Source organism: Entelurus aequoreus, linkage group LG10 (assembly GCF_033978785.1).
Source record: "Entelurus aequoreus isolate RoL-2023_Sb linkage group LG10, RoL_Eaeq_v1.1, whole genome shotgun sequence".
NCBI lineage: Eukaryota > Metazoa > Chordata > Actinopteri > Syngnathiformes > Syngnathidae > Entelurus > Entelurus aequoreus.
In genome coordinates this window covers 78,248,593-78,265,367 of record NC_084740.1, presented here as the reverse complement: position 1 = coordinate 78,265,367, position 16,775 = coordinate 78,248,593, and the positions used below count along the sequence as shown (strand labels likewise).

Genomic DNA, 16,775 nt, shown 5'->3' with positions numbered 1-16,775 from the left:
TCTCTAAAATTGTCTTTCTAAAAGTTATAAGAAGCAAAGTAAAAAAATAAATGAATTTATTTAAACAAGTGAAGACCGAGTCTTTAAAATATTTTCTTGGATTTTCAAATTCTATTTGAGTTTTGTCTCTCTTAGAATTAAAAATGTCGAGCAAAGCGAGACCAGCTTGCTAGTAAATAAATACAATCTAAAAAATAGAGGCAGCTCACTGGTAAGTGCTGCTATTTGAGCTGTTTTTAGAACAGGCCAGCGGGCTACTCATCTGGTCCTTACGGGCTACCTGGTGCCCGCGGGCACCGCGTTGGTGACCCCTGGTCTAAAGAATAGTGAACAACAGGCTGAATAAGTGTACGTTATATGAGGCATAAATAACCAACAGAGAACGTGCCTGGTATGTTAACGTAACATATTATGGTAAGAGTCATTCAAATAACTATAACATATAGAACATGCTATACGTTTACCAAACAATCTGTCACTCCTAATCGCTAAATCCCATGAAATCTTATACGTCTAGTCCAGGGGTCGGCAACCCGCGGCTCTAGAGCCGCATGCGGCTCTTTAGCGCCGCCCTAGTGGCTCTCTGGAGCTTTTTCAAAAATGTATGAAAAATGGAAAAAGATGAGCGGAAAAAAATATATTTTTTGTTCTAATATGGTTTCTGTAGGAGGACAAACATGACACAAACCTCCCTAATTGTTATAAAGCACACTGTTTATATTAAACATGCTTCACTGATTCGGGTATTTGGCGAGCGCCGTTTTGTCCTACTAATTTTGGCGGTCCTTGAACTCACCTTAGCTTTTTTCATGTATAGCTTTCTCCGACTTTCTAGGACGTGTTTTATGCCACTTCTTTTTCTGTCTCATTTTGTCCACCAAACTTTTAATGTTGTGCATGAGTGCACAAAGGTGAGTTTTGTTGATGTTATTGACTTGTGTGGAGTGCTAATCAGACATATTTGGTCACTGAATGACTGCAAGCTAATCGATGCTAACATGCTATTTAGGCTAGCTATATGTACATATTGCCTCATTATGCCTCATTTGTAGCTATATTTGAGCTCATTTAGTTTCCTTTAAGTCCTCTTAATTCAATTGATATCTCATGACACAGTGAGACACACAATCTGTATGTAATATGGCTTTTAATTTTTTGCGGCTCCAGACAGATTTGTTTTTGTATTTTTGGTCCCAATATGGCTCTTTGAACATTTTGGGTTGCCGACCCCTGGTCTAGTCTCTTACGTGAATGAGATCAATAATATTATTTGATATTTGACGCTAATGTGTTAATCATTTCACACATAAGTCGCTCCAGCCAAACTATGAGAAAAACTGTGACTTATAGTCCGAAAAATACGGTACATAAAAGTAATGAGATGACTTGTTACTAGAAAAAGTTGAACCTTACCCAGTGCGCCAATGTTAAACAGACAAACAGCACGATACTTTGCTGGTGTTACATAGAAAATGCAATTTTATTAACCTTCATGCCTCCATTCATATTAATATACATTTATATGTTTCAACTCCTTTGAATTTCACAGCTCCATCCATATAAAAGAAAAGAAAATACAGATAACAAGACAAACCACTGACTGGATAGGCTACTTAAAACAAAGTGTAACACAAATAAAGGGCACCATGTTTTTTTTTTTTGAAGATCTGAAAGAGAGAGAAAAAAACCAACAGTGGCGTTGTTTTTTCTTTGAGCAGAAATCTCCCTTTTCAAGCGGACTTTGCTGAGCGATATCACATTTTATTACGGAAAGATTACAAAAGATTTTGCCAGAAAAAAGAAAAAAAAAAAAGATATTTACACTACACTCACTTTACATAAATACAGGAACAACCATTTACTGTACGAAATATCAGCAAGTTGAAAAAAACATCGGCTTCACCGCTCAAAATTCTTCCGATCCAGGAAATGAAAAGACAGAAAGTGAAATAGTTAGAGAACTGATAGATTTAGTAAAAAGGCATCAATCTTACATTAAGTTGGATTCCTCGATGAATCGCTCAAATGGACACGATGCTTCTGAAAGTTATTGCAATGTACAAAAAGGTGCAGTGAAAAACAGCGTGAAATGTTGCTGAACAATAAACGGCATCAAAATTCACCGTTGAAACATCCGAGGTCCGACTTGCATATTGTTTGCCTGTGCTTTTTCTTTATATTATTGTTGGTTGAAAACAATGGGTCAAATCAAAATGTGTGACATGAGGCACTATTCATCACCATCAACACTATTATTATTATTATTATTATTATTGCGTAACTTTGACCCTGGTAACCGTTTCACAATTATGCTTTAAAAATGTGGAAAAAGATGTTTTTGCCCAAAATACAATTTGCAAAAACGCCGGCGAATAAAATACGCCCGACTTTTGTTGGTCAATACGATATCTCGGCTGGGAAAACTACCAAGAGAGTGCAATTCATGTTTACAAAACTCTTTGATTGTTATTTGGGATTTGATCGTGAGCTAACACGGACGAATGAAATGAAAACATGGACTCCACGTGATATTTGTTACGCTAACCTGTTCCACACTAATGTGTTCTGCTAGCAAACAATCTCAATAATTCAACTGTGGGAGTAAAGTCGGAATGTTCCGAAATCAAATGGCATGTTTTCGGGGGAAAATATTAGGGATGTCCGATAATGGCTTTTTGCCGATATCCAATATTCCGATATTGTCCAACTCTTTAATTACCGATACCGATATCAACCGATATATGCAGTCGTGGAATTAACACATTATTATGCCTAATTTGGACAACCAGGTATGGTGAAGATAAGGTACTTTTTAAAAATAATAATAAAATAAGGTAACTAAATTAAAAACATTTTCTTGAATAAAAAAGAAAGTAAAACAATATAAAAACAGTTACATAGAAACTAGTAATGAATGAAAATGAGTAAAATTAACTGTTAAAGGTTAGTACTTTAGTGGAGCAGCAGCACGCACAATCATGTGTGCTTACGGACTGTATCCCTTGCAGACTGTATTGATATATATTGATATATAATGTAGGAACCAGAATATTGATAACAGAAAGAAATGGGGGGAGGGAGGTTTTTTGGGTTGGTGCACTAATTGTAAGTGTATCTTGTGTTTTTTATGTTGATTTAATTAAAAAAAAACAAAAAAACGATACAGATAATAAAAAACCGATACCGATAATTTCCGATATTACATTTTAACGCATTTATCGGACATCCCTAGAAAATATGTATTCTTGCAGGAGTAAAGTCGTAATTTTATTAGAAAAAAATAAAATGCTGTAAAAATGTCCTTAACATGCATAAGGAAACATTTGCAACCTTACGAGAACAAATGCATTCTGGGAAAAACGTTGTATTTAGAGCCTTAATCTTACAAAATAAAAGACACATTTTTTTGTTAAAAAAAAAAAAGTTATAGCAGAAATGTGTATTTAAGAAGAAAAAAAGTCATACACTACAAAAATCATGTGCTATATAATCATATTGGGGAAACAATTAATAATTAACACATTACAAGCAAATCCTGGGAAAAATGTCTATTGCATTATGTATAAATATTCTTGTATGATTATGAATTATACTACATTGCCAAAAGTATTTGGCCACCCATCCAAATGATGAGAATCAGGTGTCCTAATCACTAATCACAGGTGTATCAAATCAAGCACTTAGGCATGGAGACTGTTTCTACAAACATTTGTGAAAGAATGGGCCGCTCTCAGTGATTTCCAGCGTGGAACTGTCACAGGATGCCACCTGTGCAACAAATCCAGTCGTGAAATTTCCTCGCTCCTAAATATTCCAAAATTGGCTTTATTATAATAAAAGTGAAGAGTTTGGGAACAACAGCAACTCAGCCACCAAGTGGTAGGCCAGGTAATCTGACAGAGAGGTCAGCATAGTGCAAAGACTTTCTGCACAGTCACTTGCTACACAGCTCCAAACTTCATGTGTCCTTCCAATTAGCCCACGTACAGTACGCAGAGAGCTTCATGGCATGGGTTTCCATGGCCGAGCAGCTGCATCTAAGCCATACATCAGCAAGTCCAATGCAAAGCGTGGGATGCAGTGGTGTAAAGGACATCACCACTGGACTCTAGAGCAGTGGACACGCCTTCTCTGGACTGATGAATCACACTTTTCCATCTGATGGACCAGTCTGGGTTTGGAGGTTGCCAGGAGAGGGCTACATTTCGGGCTGCATTGAGCCGAGTGTGAAATTTGGTGGAGAAGGAATTATGGTGTGAGTTTGTTTTTCAGGAGTTGGGCTTGGCCCCTTAGTTCCAGTGAAAGGAACTTTGAATGCTCCAGGATACCAAAACATTTTGGACAATTCCATGCTCCCAACCTTGTGGGAACAGTTTGGAGCGGGCCCCTTCCTCTTCCAACATGACTGTGCACCAGTGCACAAAGCAAGGTCCATAAAGACATGGATGACAGAGTCTGCTGTGGATGGACTTGACTGGCCTGCACAGAGTCCTGACCTGAACCCGATAGAACACCTTTGGGATGAATTAGAACGGAGACTGAGAGCCAGGCCTTCTCCACCAACATCAGTGTGTGACCTCACCAATGTGCTTTTGGAAGAATGGTGGAAAATGACTATTTAAACACACTCTGCCACCTTGTGGACAGCCTTCCCAGAAGAGTTGAAGCTGTAATAGCTGCAAAAGGTCATATTAAACCCTATGGGTTAGGAATGAGATGTCACTTCAAGTTCATATGTGAGTCAAGGCAGGTGGCCAAATACTTTTGGTGTATATTTGTAATATTCTAAATAGAGAATTTGTAGAATTACAAAAATATAGTGATACAAGATGCAAGTCCAAAAAAATAATTGTGATTTGTTCAAAAAAGGGGGGAAACAGTAACTTTTGAGAATAATATCAGAATTGTTTTTTTTTTAATGAGAAATAATTTTTAGATTTTTCAAAGAAAAAATAAATATTACAAGGAAAAAAAAAGAAAATTGTTGACTTTCAAGAATAAAGTCATAATTCTTTTTTCTTATATATTTTTTAAAAATATAAACAAAAAAATATGCGAAAGTAATTTAAATATTAATAATCATATGTGAATAAAATGATAAAGTTACGACTTTTCTGACCATTGTATTAACTTAGTATGTTTATGCCTAACAACAAAATACAATTGTATGGGACAGGTTAATGTAAAAATAAATAAAGACTAATTAACGCTAATCATTTCGACAAACATATGAAACAAAAATGTTAAAAAACGACTGAAAATGCATTGATGTCGAACCGGTTGAAATGGAACTATTCCGCTTGTGAAAATAAATGAAAAGCGTCCTCCGACCGGATAAGAAACGACCTCAAATGTTGGTCTTTCCTGTAGAAACACGTTTCCTGCTCCTATAATCAAAAAGCCCTCTTTAGCCAACGTATATACAAGATGTTTCTTTGTAAAACTTCATCACATATATTACAACATTGCAGATTGTGAATTGTTTTGTACAGAAACACAAAAGTTATACAAGCAAGTGCCCCTCGATCATAAAATGTTATATATATATTTATATATATTTATAAACTATACGGATCATAAAATACGATGATGATTATTTGTCTGATAAATGGACATCTTCAATAAAATCATTTAACAACAAAACAATAAATCATACTAAATAATGACAAGGTGCTGTTGCTATAAACTGATAACACAATCGGCCTGTAATGATATGTGCACAAATTATATACAGTACATAAATAAGGATAACATATACATTTTACACATGGCGTGGATTGAAGTATGCGGGGGGATTTATTATATATAACCTTTTAAAGGCCTACTGAAAGCCACTACTAGCGACCACGCAGTCTGATAGTTTATATATCAATGATGAAATCTTAACATTGCAACACATGCCAATACGGCCGGGTTAACTTATAAAGTGACATTTTAAATTTCCCGGGAAATATCCGGCTGAAACGTCGCGGTATGATGACGTATGCGCGTGACGAAGTCAGAGTAACGGAAGTTATGGTACCCCGTAGAATCCTATACAAAAAGCTCTGTTTTCATTTCATAATTCCACAGTATTCTGGACATCTTTTACAATTTGTTTAATGAACAATGAAGGCTGCAAAGAAGACAGTTGTAGGTGGGATCGGTGTATTAGCAGCGGACTACAGCAACACAACCAGGAGGACTTTGTTGGAGCGCTAGCCGCCGACCTCACCTTGACTTCCTACGTCTCCGGGCCGCCAAACGCATCGGGTGAAGTCCTTCGTCCTTCTGCCGATCGCTGGAACGCAGGTGAGCACGGGTGTTGATGAGCAGATGAGGGCTGGCTGGCGTAGGTGGAGAGCTAATGTTTTTAGCATAGCTCTGTGCGGTCCGGTTGCTAAGTTAGCTTCAATGGCGTCGTTAGCACAGCATTGTTAACCTTCGCCAGCCTGGAAAGCATTAACCGTGTATTTACATGTCCACGGTTTAATAGTATTGTTGATTTTCTATCTATCCTTCCAGTCAGGGGTTTATTTCTTTTGTTTCTATATGCAGTTAAAGCACGATGCTAGCACGTTAGCTCGTAGCTAAAGCATTTCGCCGATGTATTGTCGTGGAGATAAAAAGCACTGAATGTCCATTTCGCGTTCTCGACTCTCATTTTCAAGAGGATATAGTATCCCAGGTGGTTTAAAATACAAATCCGTGATCCACAATAGAAAAAGGAGAGTGTGGAATCCAATGAGCCAGCTTGTACCTAAGTTACGGTCAGAGCGAAAAAAGATACGTCCTGCACTGCACTCTAGTCCTTCACTCTCACGTTCCTCATCTACGAATCTTTCATCCTCGCTGAAATTAATGGGGTAATCGTCGCTTTCTCGGTCCGAATCTCTCTCGCTCCATTGTAAACAACGGGGAATTGTGAGGAATACTAGCTCCTGTGACGTCACGCTACTTCCGCTACAGGCAAGGCTTTTTTTTATCAGCGAGCAAAAGTTGCGAACTTTATCGTCGATGTTCTCTACTAAATCCTTTCAGCAAAAATATGGCAATATCGCGAAATGATCAAGTATGACACATAGAATGGATCTGCTATTCCCGTTTAAATAAAAAAAAATCAATTCCCGTTTAAATAAAAAAAAAATCATTTCAGTAGGCCTTTAAGGGCGTGTAGCGTTTCAAGGTGCTATTAAAAAAAAGGTCACCATTTCCTTTAACTGGCTTCAGTCCAATGAATGCATTTAGCAACGATATCTGATAATATCAACAACTGCTTTCATAGCTGGGGAAATAATGTGTAGATACTGCATTACAGTATAGTAGCACACATTACTGTACTGACGTGGGAAAGATTGTTCATCATATCTATGTGGACAGAGAAAAATCAGGACTAATTAAATCAACGGTCCTAAAATTGTCAACACAGCAATATTTTTGTGAACGTACGCCGTAAACATCAAAGGCATTTCAGCATCAGGTATCAGCGATTCACAGATTTGTATTTGACGCTAAGGGGAAGTTCTGAGCTTTATCGAAAATTATTGCAAAAATGTATTTGATATAAAACTATTTTAGAACCGCGTCTTCGTCAACATGCAGCCAAACGATGTCATTACTAGAATGATCGACTTTGGTAAAATTCCTGACTGTTATTAATACCGTTCCAAAATGGTAAATATTGTCAAACCTTCATTACCGCACTTGTGAAAAGTGCTGCTCATTTCCTAGAGAGGCCGCTAGCGCACTAATTGCTAACTCGCATGAATACATTACCGTTTTTAAAAAATAAACATTTGGCTAAAATATTTCAGCGTGTGTAAACTGTGAGTACTTTTTGAGCACATTCAACAACACTGTAAGAATAATGATAACTGGATATGAAATGTTTCATTGTTTCATCTGCAATGCTGCCTAAATATGAGGGGCCGCTAGGGACATTATTCAGAATGACCTCTCACATACACTACTGAAATGTTGTTCTCTCACACACACTACTGAAACACTCTTACACACACTACTGAAACACTCTTATACACACTACTGAAATGTTGTTCTCTCATACACACTACTGAAACACTCTTACATACACTACTGAAATGTTGTTCTCTCACACACACTACTGAAACACTCTTATACACACTACTGAAACACTCTTATAGACACTACTGAAATGCTCTCACATACACAACTGAAATGTTTTTCTCTCACACACACTACTGAAATGTTTTTCTCTCACACACACTACTGAAACACTCTTATAGACACTACTGAAATGCTCTCACATACACAACTGAAATGTTTTTCTCTCACACACACTACTGAAACACTCTTATACACACTATTGAAACACTCTTATACACACTACTGAAACACTCTTATAGACACTACTGAAATGCTCTCACATACACAACTGAAATGTTTTTCTCTCACACACACTACTGAAATGTTTTTCTCTCACACACACTACTGAAACACTCTTATAGACACTACTGAAATGCTCTCACATACACAACTGAAATGTTTTTCTCTCACACACACTACTGAAACACTCTTATACACACTATTGAAACACTCTTATACACACTACTGAAACACTCTTATACACACTACTGAAACACTCTTATACACACTACTGAAATGCTCTCACATAAACAACTAAAATGTTTTTCTCTCCCACACACTACTGAAACACTCTTATACACACTATTGAAACACTCTTATACACACTACTGAAATGTTTTTCTCTCACACACACTACTGAAACACTCTTATACACACTATTGAAACACTCTTATACACACTACTGAAATGCTCTCACATAAACAACTAAAATGTTTTTCTCTCCCACACACTACTGAAACACTCTTATACACACTACTGAAATGTTTTTCTCTCACACACACTACTGAAACACTCTTATAGACACTACTGAAATGCTCTCACATACACAACTGAAATGTTTTTCTCTCACACACACTATTGAAACACTCTTATACACACTACTGAAACACTCTCATTAACACTACTGAAATGCTCTCACATAAACAACTAAAATGTTTTTCTCTCACACACCCTACTGAAACACTCTTATACACACTACTGAAATGCTCTTACATACACTACTGAAACACTCTTATAAACACTACTAAAATGCTCTTACATACACTACTGAAACACTCTTATAAATACTACTAAAATGCTCTTACATACACTACTGAAACACTCTTATAAACACTACTAAAATGCTCTCACATACATACACATTTCAGTAGCGTATGTGAGAGCATTTCAGTAGCGTATGTGAGAGCATTTCAGTAGTGTATGTGAGAGCATTTCAGTAGTGTATGTGAGAGCATTTCAGTAGTGTATGTAAGAGCATTTTAGTAGTGTGTGTGAGGGAAAAACATTTCAGTAGTGAGTGTGAGAGAAAAACATTTCAGTTGTTTATGTGAGAGCATTTCAGTAGTGTATGTAGGAGGTCATTCTGAATGATTACCCTAACGGCCCCTCATACCTGTGAGAGAAAAACATTTCAGTTGTTTATGTGAGAGCATTTCAGTAGTGTATGTAGGAGGTCATTCTGAATGATTACCCTAACGGCCCCTCATACCTAAATGCCATTATTATTATTGATAATATTAAGTCATTTTTTTGAATGATGCAAAATTTGAACAGAAAACTCAGAGGTTCAGTAAAAAACAAGATCATTTTTGGGGGTTATTTGGTTATTATTATTATTATTTCTTTATAAGTTTCCTCACATCCCTTGTTCCGTTCGCTAGCTTGCTGCTATACTGCTTGTTGTCATACTGGAGACTTTTTGTCAATTAAAGATGTTCAAATGTTACTTTAAACATGTATAGGCTACAATTGACGCCGGAACAGACTAATTGCGTTCCTACGGGGGAGAATTGTTTGGAGATACAAGCCTTAAGAGTTTCCACTGTAATTAATCAATACGTATTATTGTTATGATTACGACACTGGACCGGTCAAAGGTTTAGAGCAGTGGTTCTTAACCTTGTTGGAGGTACCGAACCCCACCAGTTTCATACGCGCATTCACCCAACCCTTCTTTAGTGAAAAATAAAATGTTTTTTTTTTTTTCAAATTCAAGACAAAGTTATATGTTTTTGGTAACACTTTAGTATGGGGAACATATTCTAAGTAACAAAGACTTAATTTAGAGTTATTTGGTAAGGGTTAGGGTTAGAGGGTTAGGGTTATAATAAGGCCATGCTGAATAAGGCATTAATAAATACTTAATAATGACTAGTTAAGAGCCAATATGTTACTAATTTGCATGTTAACAAACATCTAATTAATGGTGAATATGTTCCCCATACTAAAGTGTTACCATGTTTTATTAGTGGTGCACAAAATGAAGCGTGCATGAACATCACCTTGTTCAAACAACAAACCCAACACAGTGCATAAACCCACAACAAATGACACACCTGCAAATCAGTCAGCTGTTGCCGTATCCGTTATGCCTGGTTCACACCAACGGCGCTTGCCGCGCTTTGAAGCGGCGAGCAAAGCGCCGTCATTTTTGTCAATTTTTCCACGAATATCCCGATCTCCGAAGTAAAGTTATGCTTTGATACGCTCTGATACGAATTAGTTGCCGCTTTGGGGGGACGAATTACCGTTCCTCACGATTTGATGCCGCTTTGATCCCGCTTTGATACGCTTTAAATCACGCTTTGATACGTTTTATTACGCTTTATTGAACTTTATTATGCTTTGATGCGATCCATGACGCTTTAAATCAGGCTCCGACACGATTATCAAGCTCTGTTGTGCATTGGAATTAACGTGTCATGAACATTATGAACATTCATTTGTAATAATGACTTTGAAATGTGATATTGTTATATAGTTATGTGCAATTTGGAAGATGCTGTGATTATTATTTTGTGAATTTGATGAATAAATTGCGTGCGCACACATAATGTAATAAAAAAGAGAAATATGATAAACAAATGAGTAAAAAAAAAATGTGAAAAACTCAGTATACTAAGTTTTCCCCACATTTTTTTAGATTTATCTATTTATTTGATTTCTCTTTTTGTTTTATTATACACAGGATAAAACACATACTGTAATAAAAAAGAGAAATATGATAAACAAATAAGTTTAAAAAAAAGTGAAAAACTCAGTATACTGTTTTCAACACATTTTTTATATTCATTTATTTTTTAAATTTCTCTTTTTTTCCCGTTATATTATGTTTATTACCGTAATTTCCGGACTATAAGCCGCTACTTTTTCCCCTCGTTCCGGTCCCTGCGGCTTATACAAGGGTGCGGCTTATATACGGCCTGTTCTTCTCCGACACCGACGAAGAGGATTTGGGTGGTTTTAGTACGCAGGAGGAAGACGATGACACAATGATTAAAGACTGACTTTTCATATACCGGTAGGCTGGTTATTTTGATAACGTACAGGCGAGCACTTTGTATTACTTTGCACCGTTGTATTATTTGTACTCTGCACGAATGCTGTTCGCCATGTCAAAGATGTGAAAGTTTGATTGAATGATTGAAAGATTTATAGTTAATAAATGGGACGCTTTGCGTTCCCAAACAGTCATCTCTGTCCCGACAATCCCCTCCGTGGTAGCAGGAAGCCCTATATACTACGCTAATTACACATCAAAACCCTGCGGCTTATAGTCGGGTGCGGCTTATATATGGAGCAATCTGTATTTTCCCCTAAATTTAGCTGGTGCGGCTTATAGTCAGGTGCCGCTTATAGTCCGGAAATTACGGTATTTATTATGTTTTATATCTTCATTTCTTTTATTTCTTTGTCATCTTAATAAACATATATCTTTCATTTCTTATGCTAGTTGACAACAATAAAAGGCATTTCTTTTATTTTTTATATTCAATGTCACTAGTCAATATCACAGTCCCTTCCTATTTGTAGTTGTAGACTGAGGTCGGCGCTTTGAACCAAGATCTGTTAAGCTTTCCTACGCTTTGAGTCAAGCTTTGCTGAGCTTTGTCAGACTTTGTCAGGCTTTGATACGCTCTCGGCGCTTTATTCCATCCTTGACAGAGCGCTGAATTTTTTAAAACCGTTTAAAAATGTTTGGCGAACTTGTCCCGCTTCACTACAAGCTTTCCCACGATCCATTACGACCCTCACGCTTTAATCAGGCTTTGTTACGCTTTAATCAGGCTTTGTTACGCTTTAACGCGCCGTTGGTGTGAACCTAGCATAATACGCCGATAGGGAGAAGTTTGTATTTACACGATGAGTCGGGTGTGTCTTGACCTCCGCCGAACCCCTGAGCCCGACTCACCGAACCCCTAGGGTTCCATGGAACCCAGGTTAAGAACCACTGGTTTAGACCCACTTGCTCATGCTATTGAATGGGGAGGCGTCTCCAAACTTTTGACTTGGTGTCGTAAACGTTGAGCATTTGTGTTTTTCGAGGGGGCTTTTGGTAAGTTTCTCCGAGCTTTTGTTTGTTTTTGGAGCGAGCAATACCATGTCTGACCCCCGGGGGCCCCCCGCGTACTGTTTTGTGCCGCAAAAACAAAGTGCGCCACAACCAAAATGTATCAAAAATCCAGACTTGACAAAGTGTGTTGACGTTGGATGAAATGAGCAAAAAACGAGCCGAGGGCGGAGCAAAATCTTGACATCGAGAAAGAGGACGCAAAGAGGGCGGAGCTCGGTGTTCAGAAAGTATTGCTCGTCTGTATTCACTTGTGTGCCGCCATCTTTGTAACACTTCAGCCGGCGTACAGTCAAGTGCTGCTGTGCAAAAAAAAACAAACCCCAAAAACGACTAAATTCCAAACCTGGGCTGAGAGTAGAAGAAGAAGAAAAAGCAAAAGAGTCCTTAAGGTGCCTCTGTGGCGGTAAATATTCTCTTGATTGTTTTCAAAGTTCTCAGTTCACGAGCAATTTCAAGAAAGAAACATGACCTGGTGAGATTGCACTTGTTTTTTTTGTTTTTTTTCCACGGATCTGATTGCTAATCACAGCACTAAAAAGGTCCACCTTAAAAAAAAATTAAAAAAAGAGGATATCTGCGAGTGAACCCACCTTCCTGCTCACTGATGGCTTTGTGCTGCTCATGGGCCAGGCAAGACCAGCTGAAAGGGTGGTCTCATGGACCAGGACCGGCTGAAAGGGTGGTCTCATGGACCAGGACCAGCTGAAAGGGTGGTCTCATGGACCAGGACCAGCTGAAAGGGTGGTCTCATGGGCCAGGACCAGCTGAAAGGGTGGTCTCATGGGCCAGGCAGGACCAGTATGAAAGGGTGGTCTCCACTGTGGGCTGCTTCTGTCATCCAGTGGCGCCCTCTGCTGGCCAAGCGTCCAATCTGCTTGAAAAGAGCCAGCGTGGAGAGAAAAAAACGGGGGTCTTTCACATTATAAATGCTGTAAAAGCAGCCGGAAATAATCAAAGCCAAGCATTTACAAACAGTGCTGCTTCAGAACAATTAAAAGATCCTGATGTTCCTTCCAAGTCCAAATTGACCCTGTTTTGTGCTCTCTCTCTCTCTCTCTCTCTCTGGATGTGTGTTGGATGTGCTGCATCCAGGCCTGCTGAAAAACATTCCCAGGGAGATCCCGCTCCCCCGGCAGCTGCATGGGGGCTCACACCAGCATGTGTCGGCGTCGGTGCAGAGCCAAGTGGTCCGACCTGGAGAAGCTGCGGTCACAGTCCGCACACTTGAAGGGCTTCACCCCGGTGTGCTTGCGGTAATGTCGGGTCAGCTCGTCGGAGCGGGCGAACTTCCACGTGCAGCCGTCCCAGGTGCATTTGTAAGGCTTTTCTCCTGGAAAGTACATCCATACGACACAATATTAGCTGAAAGTTGGATTGCCTGGTTCTGAATATCCCAGTTAGAAGCCACTCACCTGTGTGTGTCCTCCGATGTGCTTTTAAATGAGAGCTCTTGGTGTAAACCTTATTGCAGCCCTCAAAGTCGCATCTGTGGATTCGCCTCTTTTTCGAATCGGGCGACTCCGACCGCCGCGGGCGACGTATGCTGTCAATACTGAACGGTGACATGGAACTGGAAGACGAGAAGAGATGAGGGAAACTATGAGTTACCAGAAGTTGCTTTACACACATTATTGTATTTATTGGTTTTGTTTAGAAACATATCAGAATCAGATCATAATCAGAAATACTTCAATAATCCCCGAGGGAAAATTAAGATTTTCCGCACGATCCCATTCAAGATCAGACAAACATTACAGGGAGACAGAACAGGATCAAACATTACAGGGAGACAGAACAGGATCAAACATTACAGGGAGACAGAACAGGATCGCGGACGGGTCTGCCAACTTCCGGCGCCCCTTACAAAAAAGGTGAGATACAGGTAAACAATGGGTGGGGGGTGAGAAAAAAAAAATTCAGTCTGGACCCCCTCTCCAGGGGCCCAGACTGAAGGAAAAAAACCTCATAGCCATAGCACACATAAACATGTGTGTAAGAGGGAAACATCAAAGGACATTAAAAGAGCAGAGCTGATGCAAGCAGCCACTTCTACGCACAGCCACAAAAGTAAAACAACAACAACAAAAGCATATACACTGTGGTGGCCTCTGCGGTGTTCCATGCCATCGTCTGCTGGGGTGGGGGGAGCATGGCCAGGGAGAGGAGCAGACCCAACAAAGCAACCTAGAGAGCCGACTCCACCCTCGGCCGCCCACCAGCTCTCGGCCGGTGGTGTAATATATCACATAAATGTATTTATTTTAGATTGAATACATTTTTATTTGTTTATCATTATTTTTCCAATATTTTATGCACTATATTGTTAACGTTCTAAATAAAATAATAATTAATCGTGCAGGTTTAAAAAAAAAAAAAAAAAAAATTAAAAAAAATTAAATATGATGAAACATTTGTAGAACATTAGGAATAAAATGTTTAAAAATGACCCAATTCATCGATTTTGATGTTTTTTTAACCAGGTAAAATACTCACAAGAAAAAATAGAATTAAGAATATATACATTTAATTAAAAAACAAATTAAGAAAAAAAGATCTTCAGTTCAGTTTCAGTTTATTTGGAACATGCATACAATACAATGTAATTCATCACACGTTTCCAGTTGTTTCATTATAGCATGTCCGAAAAGGAGTCGGTAGAAGCAGAGTTTATTTAATACTACCCCTTTTCATACCATAGCAATTTTATCCAATTTCCTTGTTCTCTGTAACAGAACAGTGAACAAATAAATAATATAGCATAGTAAGCAAACACATATTAAATACATAAATAATTACTACTATATTGTTGCTTTGTTTCATTTCTTTGCTTAATCCGTTCCATCATTTAATTCCACATACTGATATACTGACGGTTTTAAGTGTTGTACGAGCATACAAATGTTTTAAATTAGATTTTCCTCTAAGCTTATATTTCTCCTAAACTGTTAAACTAAATGAGTCAAATTTATATATTAAAAAATAAATAAAAATATGCTGTGAGCAAATACAGCGGATAATTATATAGTGAATAATAAAATTTATAAAATAAATTACAATTCATTTGGTTCCTTAAAAATATTCCAAAAACATAGAAATTAAATTTAAAACATAAATAGCTAGAAATATTGTATAAATAAATATAGGCACATATGCTAACAACAAATATCCATATTACAGTAAACTAACAAATTAAACTAACAAAAAAAATCAAATATGCTGTGAGCAAATACAGCGGATAATTATATAGTGAATAATACAATTAATTTTAAAAAATGACAATTCATTTGGTTACTTAAAAATATTCCAAAAATATAGAAATTCAATGTAAGACATAAATAGCTAGGAATATTGTATAAATAAATATAGGCAAATATGCTAACAACAAATATCCATATTACAGTAAACTAACAAATTAAACTAACAAAAAAATTAAATATGCTGTGAGCAAATACAGCGGATAATTATATAGTGAATAATAAAATTAATTTTAAAAATTACAATTCATTTGGTTACTTAAAAATATTCCAAAAATATAGAAATTAAATGTAAGACATAAATAGCTAGGAATATTGTATAAATAAAAATAGGCAAATATGCTAACAACAAGTATCCATATTACAGTAAACTAACAAATTAAACTAACAAAAAAAAAAAAATATACTGTGAGCAAATACAGTGGATAATTATATAGCGAATAATACAATGTATAAAATAAATTACAATTCATTTGGTTCCTTAAAAATATTCCAAAAACATAGACATTAAATGTTATACATAAATAGCTAGGAATATTGTATAAATAAATATATGCAAATATGCTAACAACAAATATCCATATTACAGTAAACTAACAAAAAAAATCAAATATGCTGTGAGCAAATACAGCGGATAATTATATAGTGAATAATAAAGTTAATTTAAAAAATGACAATTCATTTGGTTACTTAAAAATATTCCAAAAATATAGAAATTAAATGTAAGACATAAATAGATAGGAATATTGTATAAATAAATATAGGCAAATATGCTAATATCCATATTACAGTAAACTAACAAATTAAAATTTGGAGGAAAAAATAAAACACTATAACAGATCAAATAAACATGCTTAAAAGATCCAGTATAAATATGTTAAAAATAAAATTTACAGTGATATAAATACATTATATATATTATTATATAATAATATAATTAATATAATAATATATTAATATTATATTATCATAATTATAATATAATATATATAATAATATATTGATATTATATTATTATAATAATATATATATATATATATATATATATATATATATATATATAT

The 16,775-nt window shown here is 36.7% G+C and overlaps 1 protein-coding gene across 4 annotated transcripts in view; it reads right to left on the bottom strand.

The window, feature by feature from the left end:
* Positions 1 to 9,330: 9,330 nt before the first annotated feature.
* The window catches only part of klf12b (Kruppel like factor 12b), a 130,964-nt gene continuing 123,519 nt past the window's right edge, over positions 9,331 to 16,775 (bottom strand). For all 4 annotated transcript variants that reach the window (XM_062061812.1, XM_062061816.1, XM_062061813.1 and 1 more), the window contains exons 5-6: positions 13,870 to 14,027; positions 9,331 to 13,787 (exon numbers count right to left, since the gene is read on the bottom strand). In XM_062061812.1, coding sequence (XP_061917796.1) covers positions 13,606 to 13,787; positions 13,870 to 14,027 — 340 coding nt within the window. In that variant the 3' untranslated portion in view covers positions 9,331 to 13,605. The remainder of the gene's footprint in view (positions 13,788 to 13,869; positions 14,028 to 16,775) is intronic.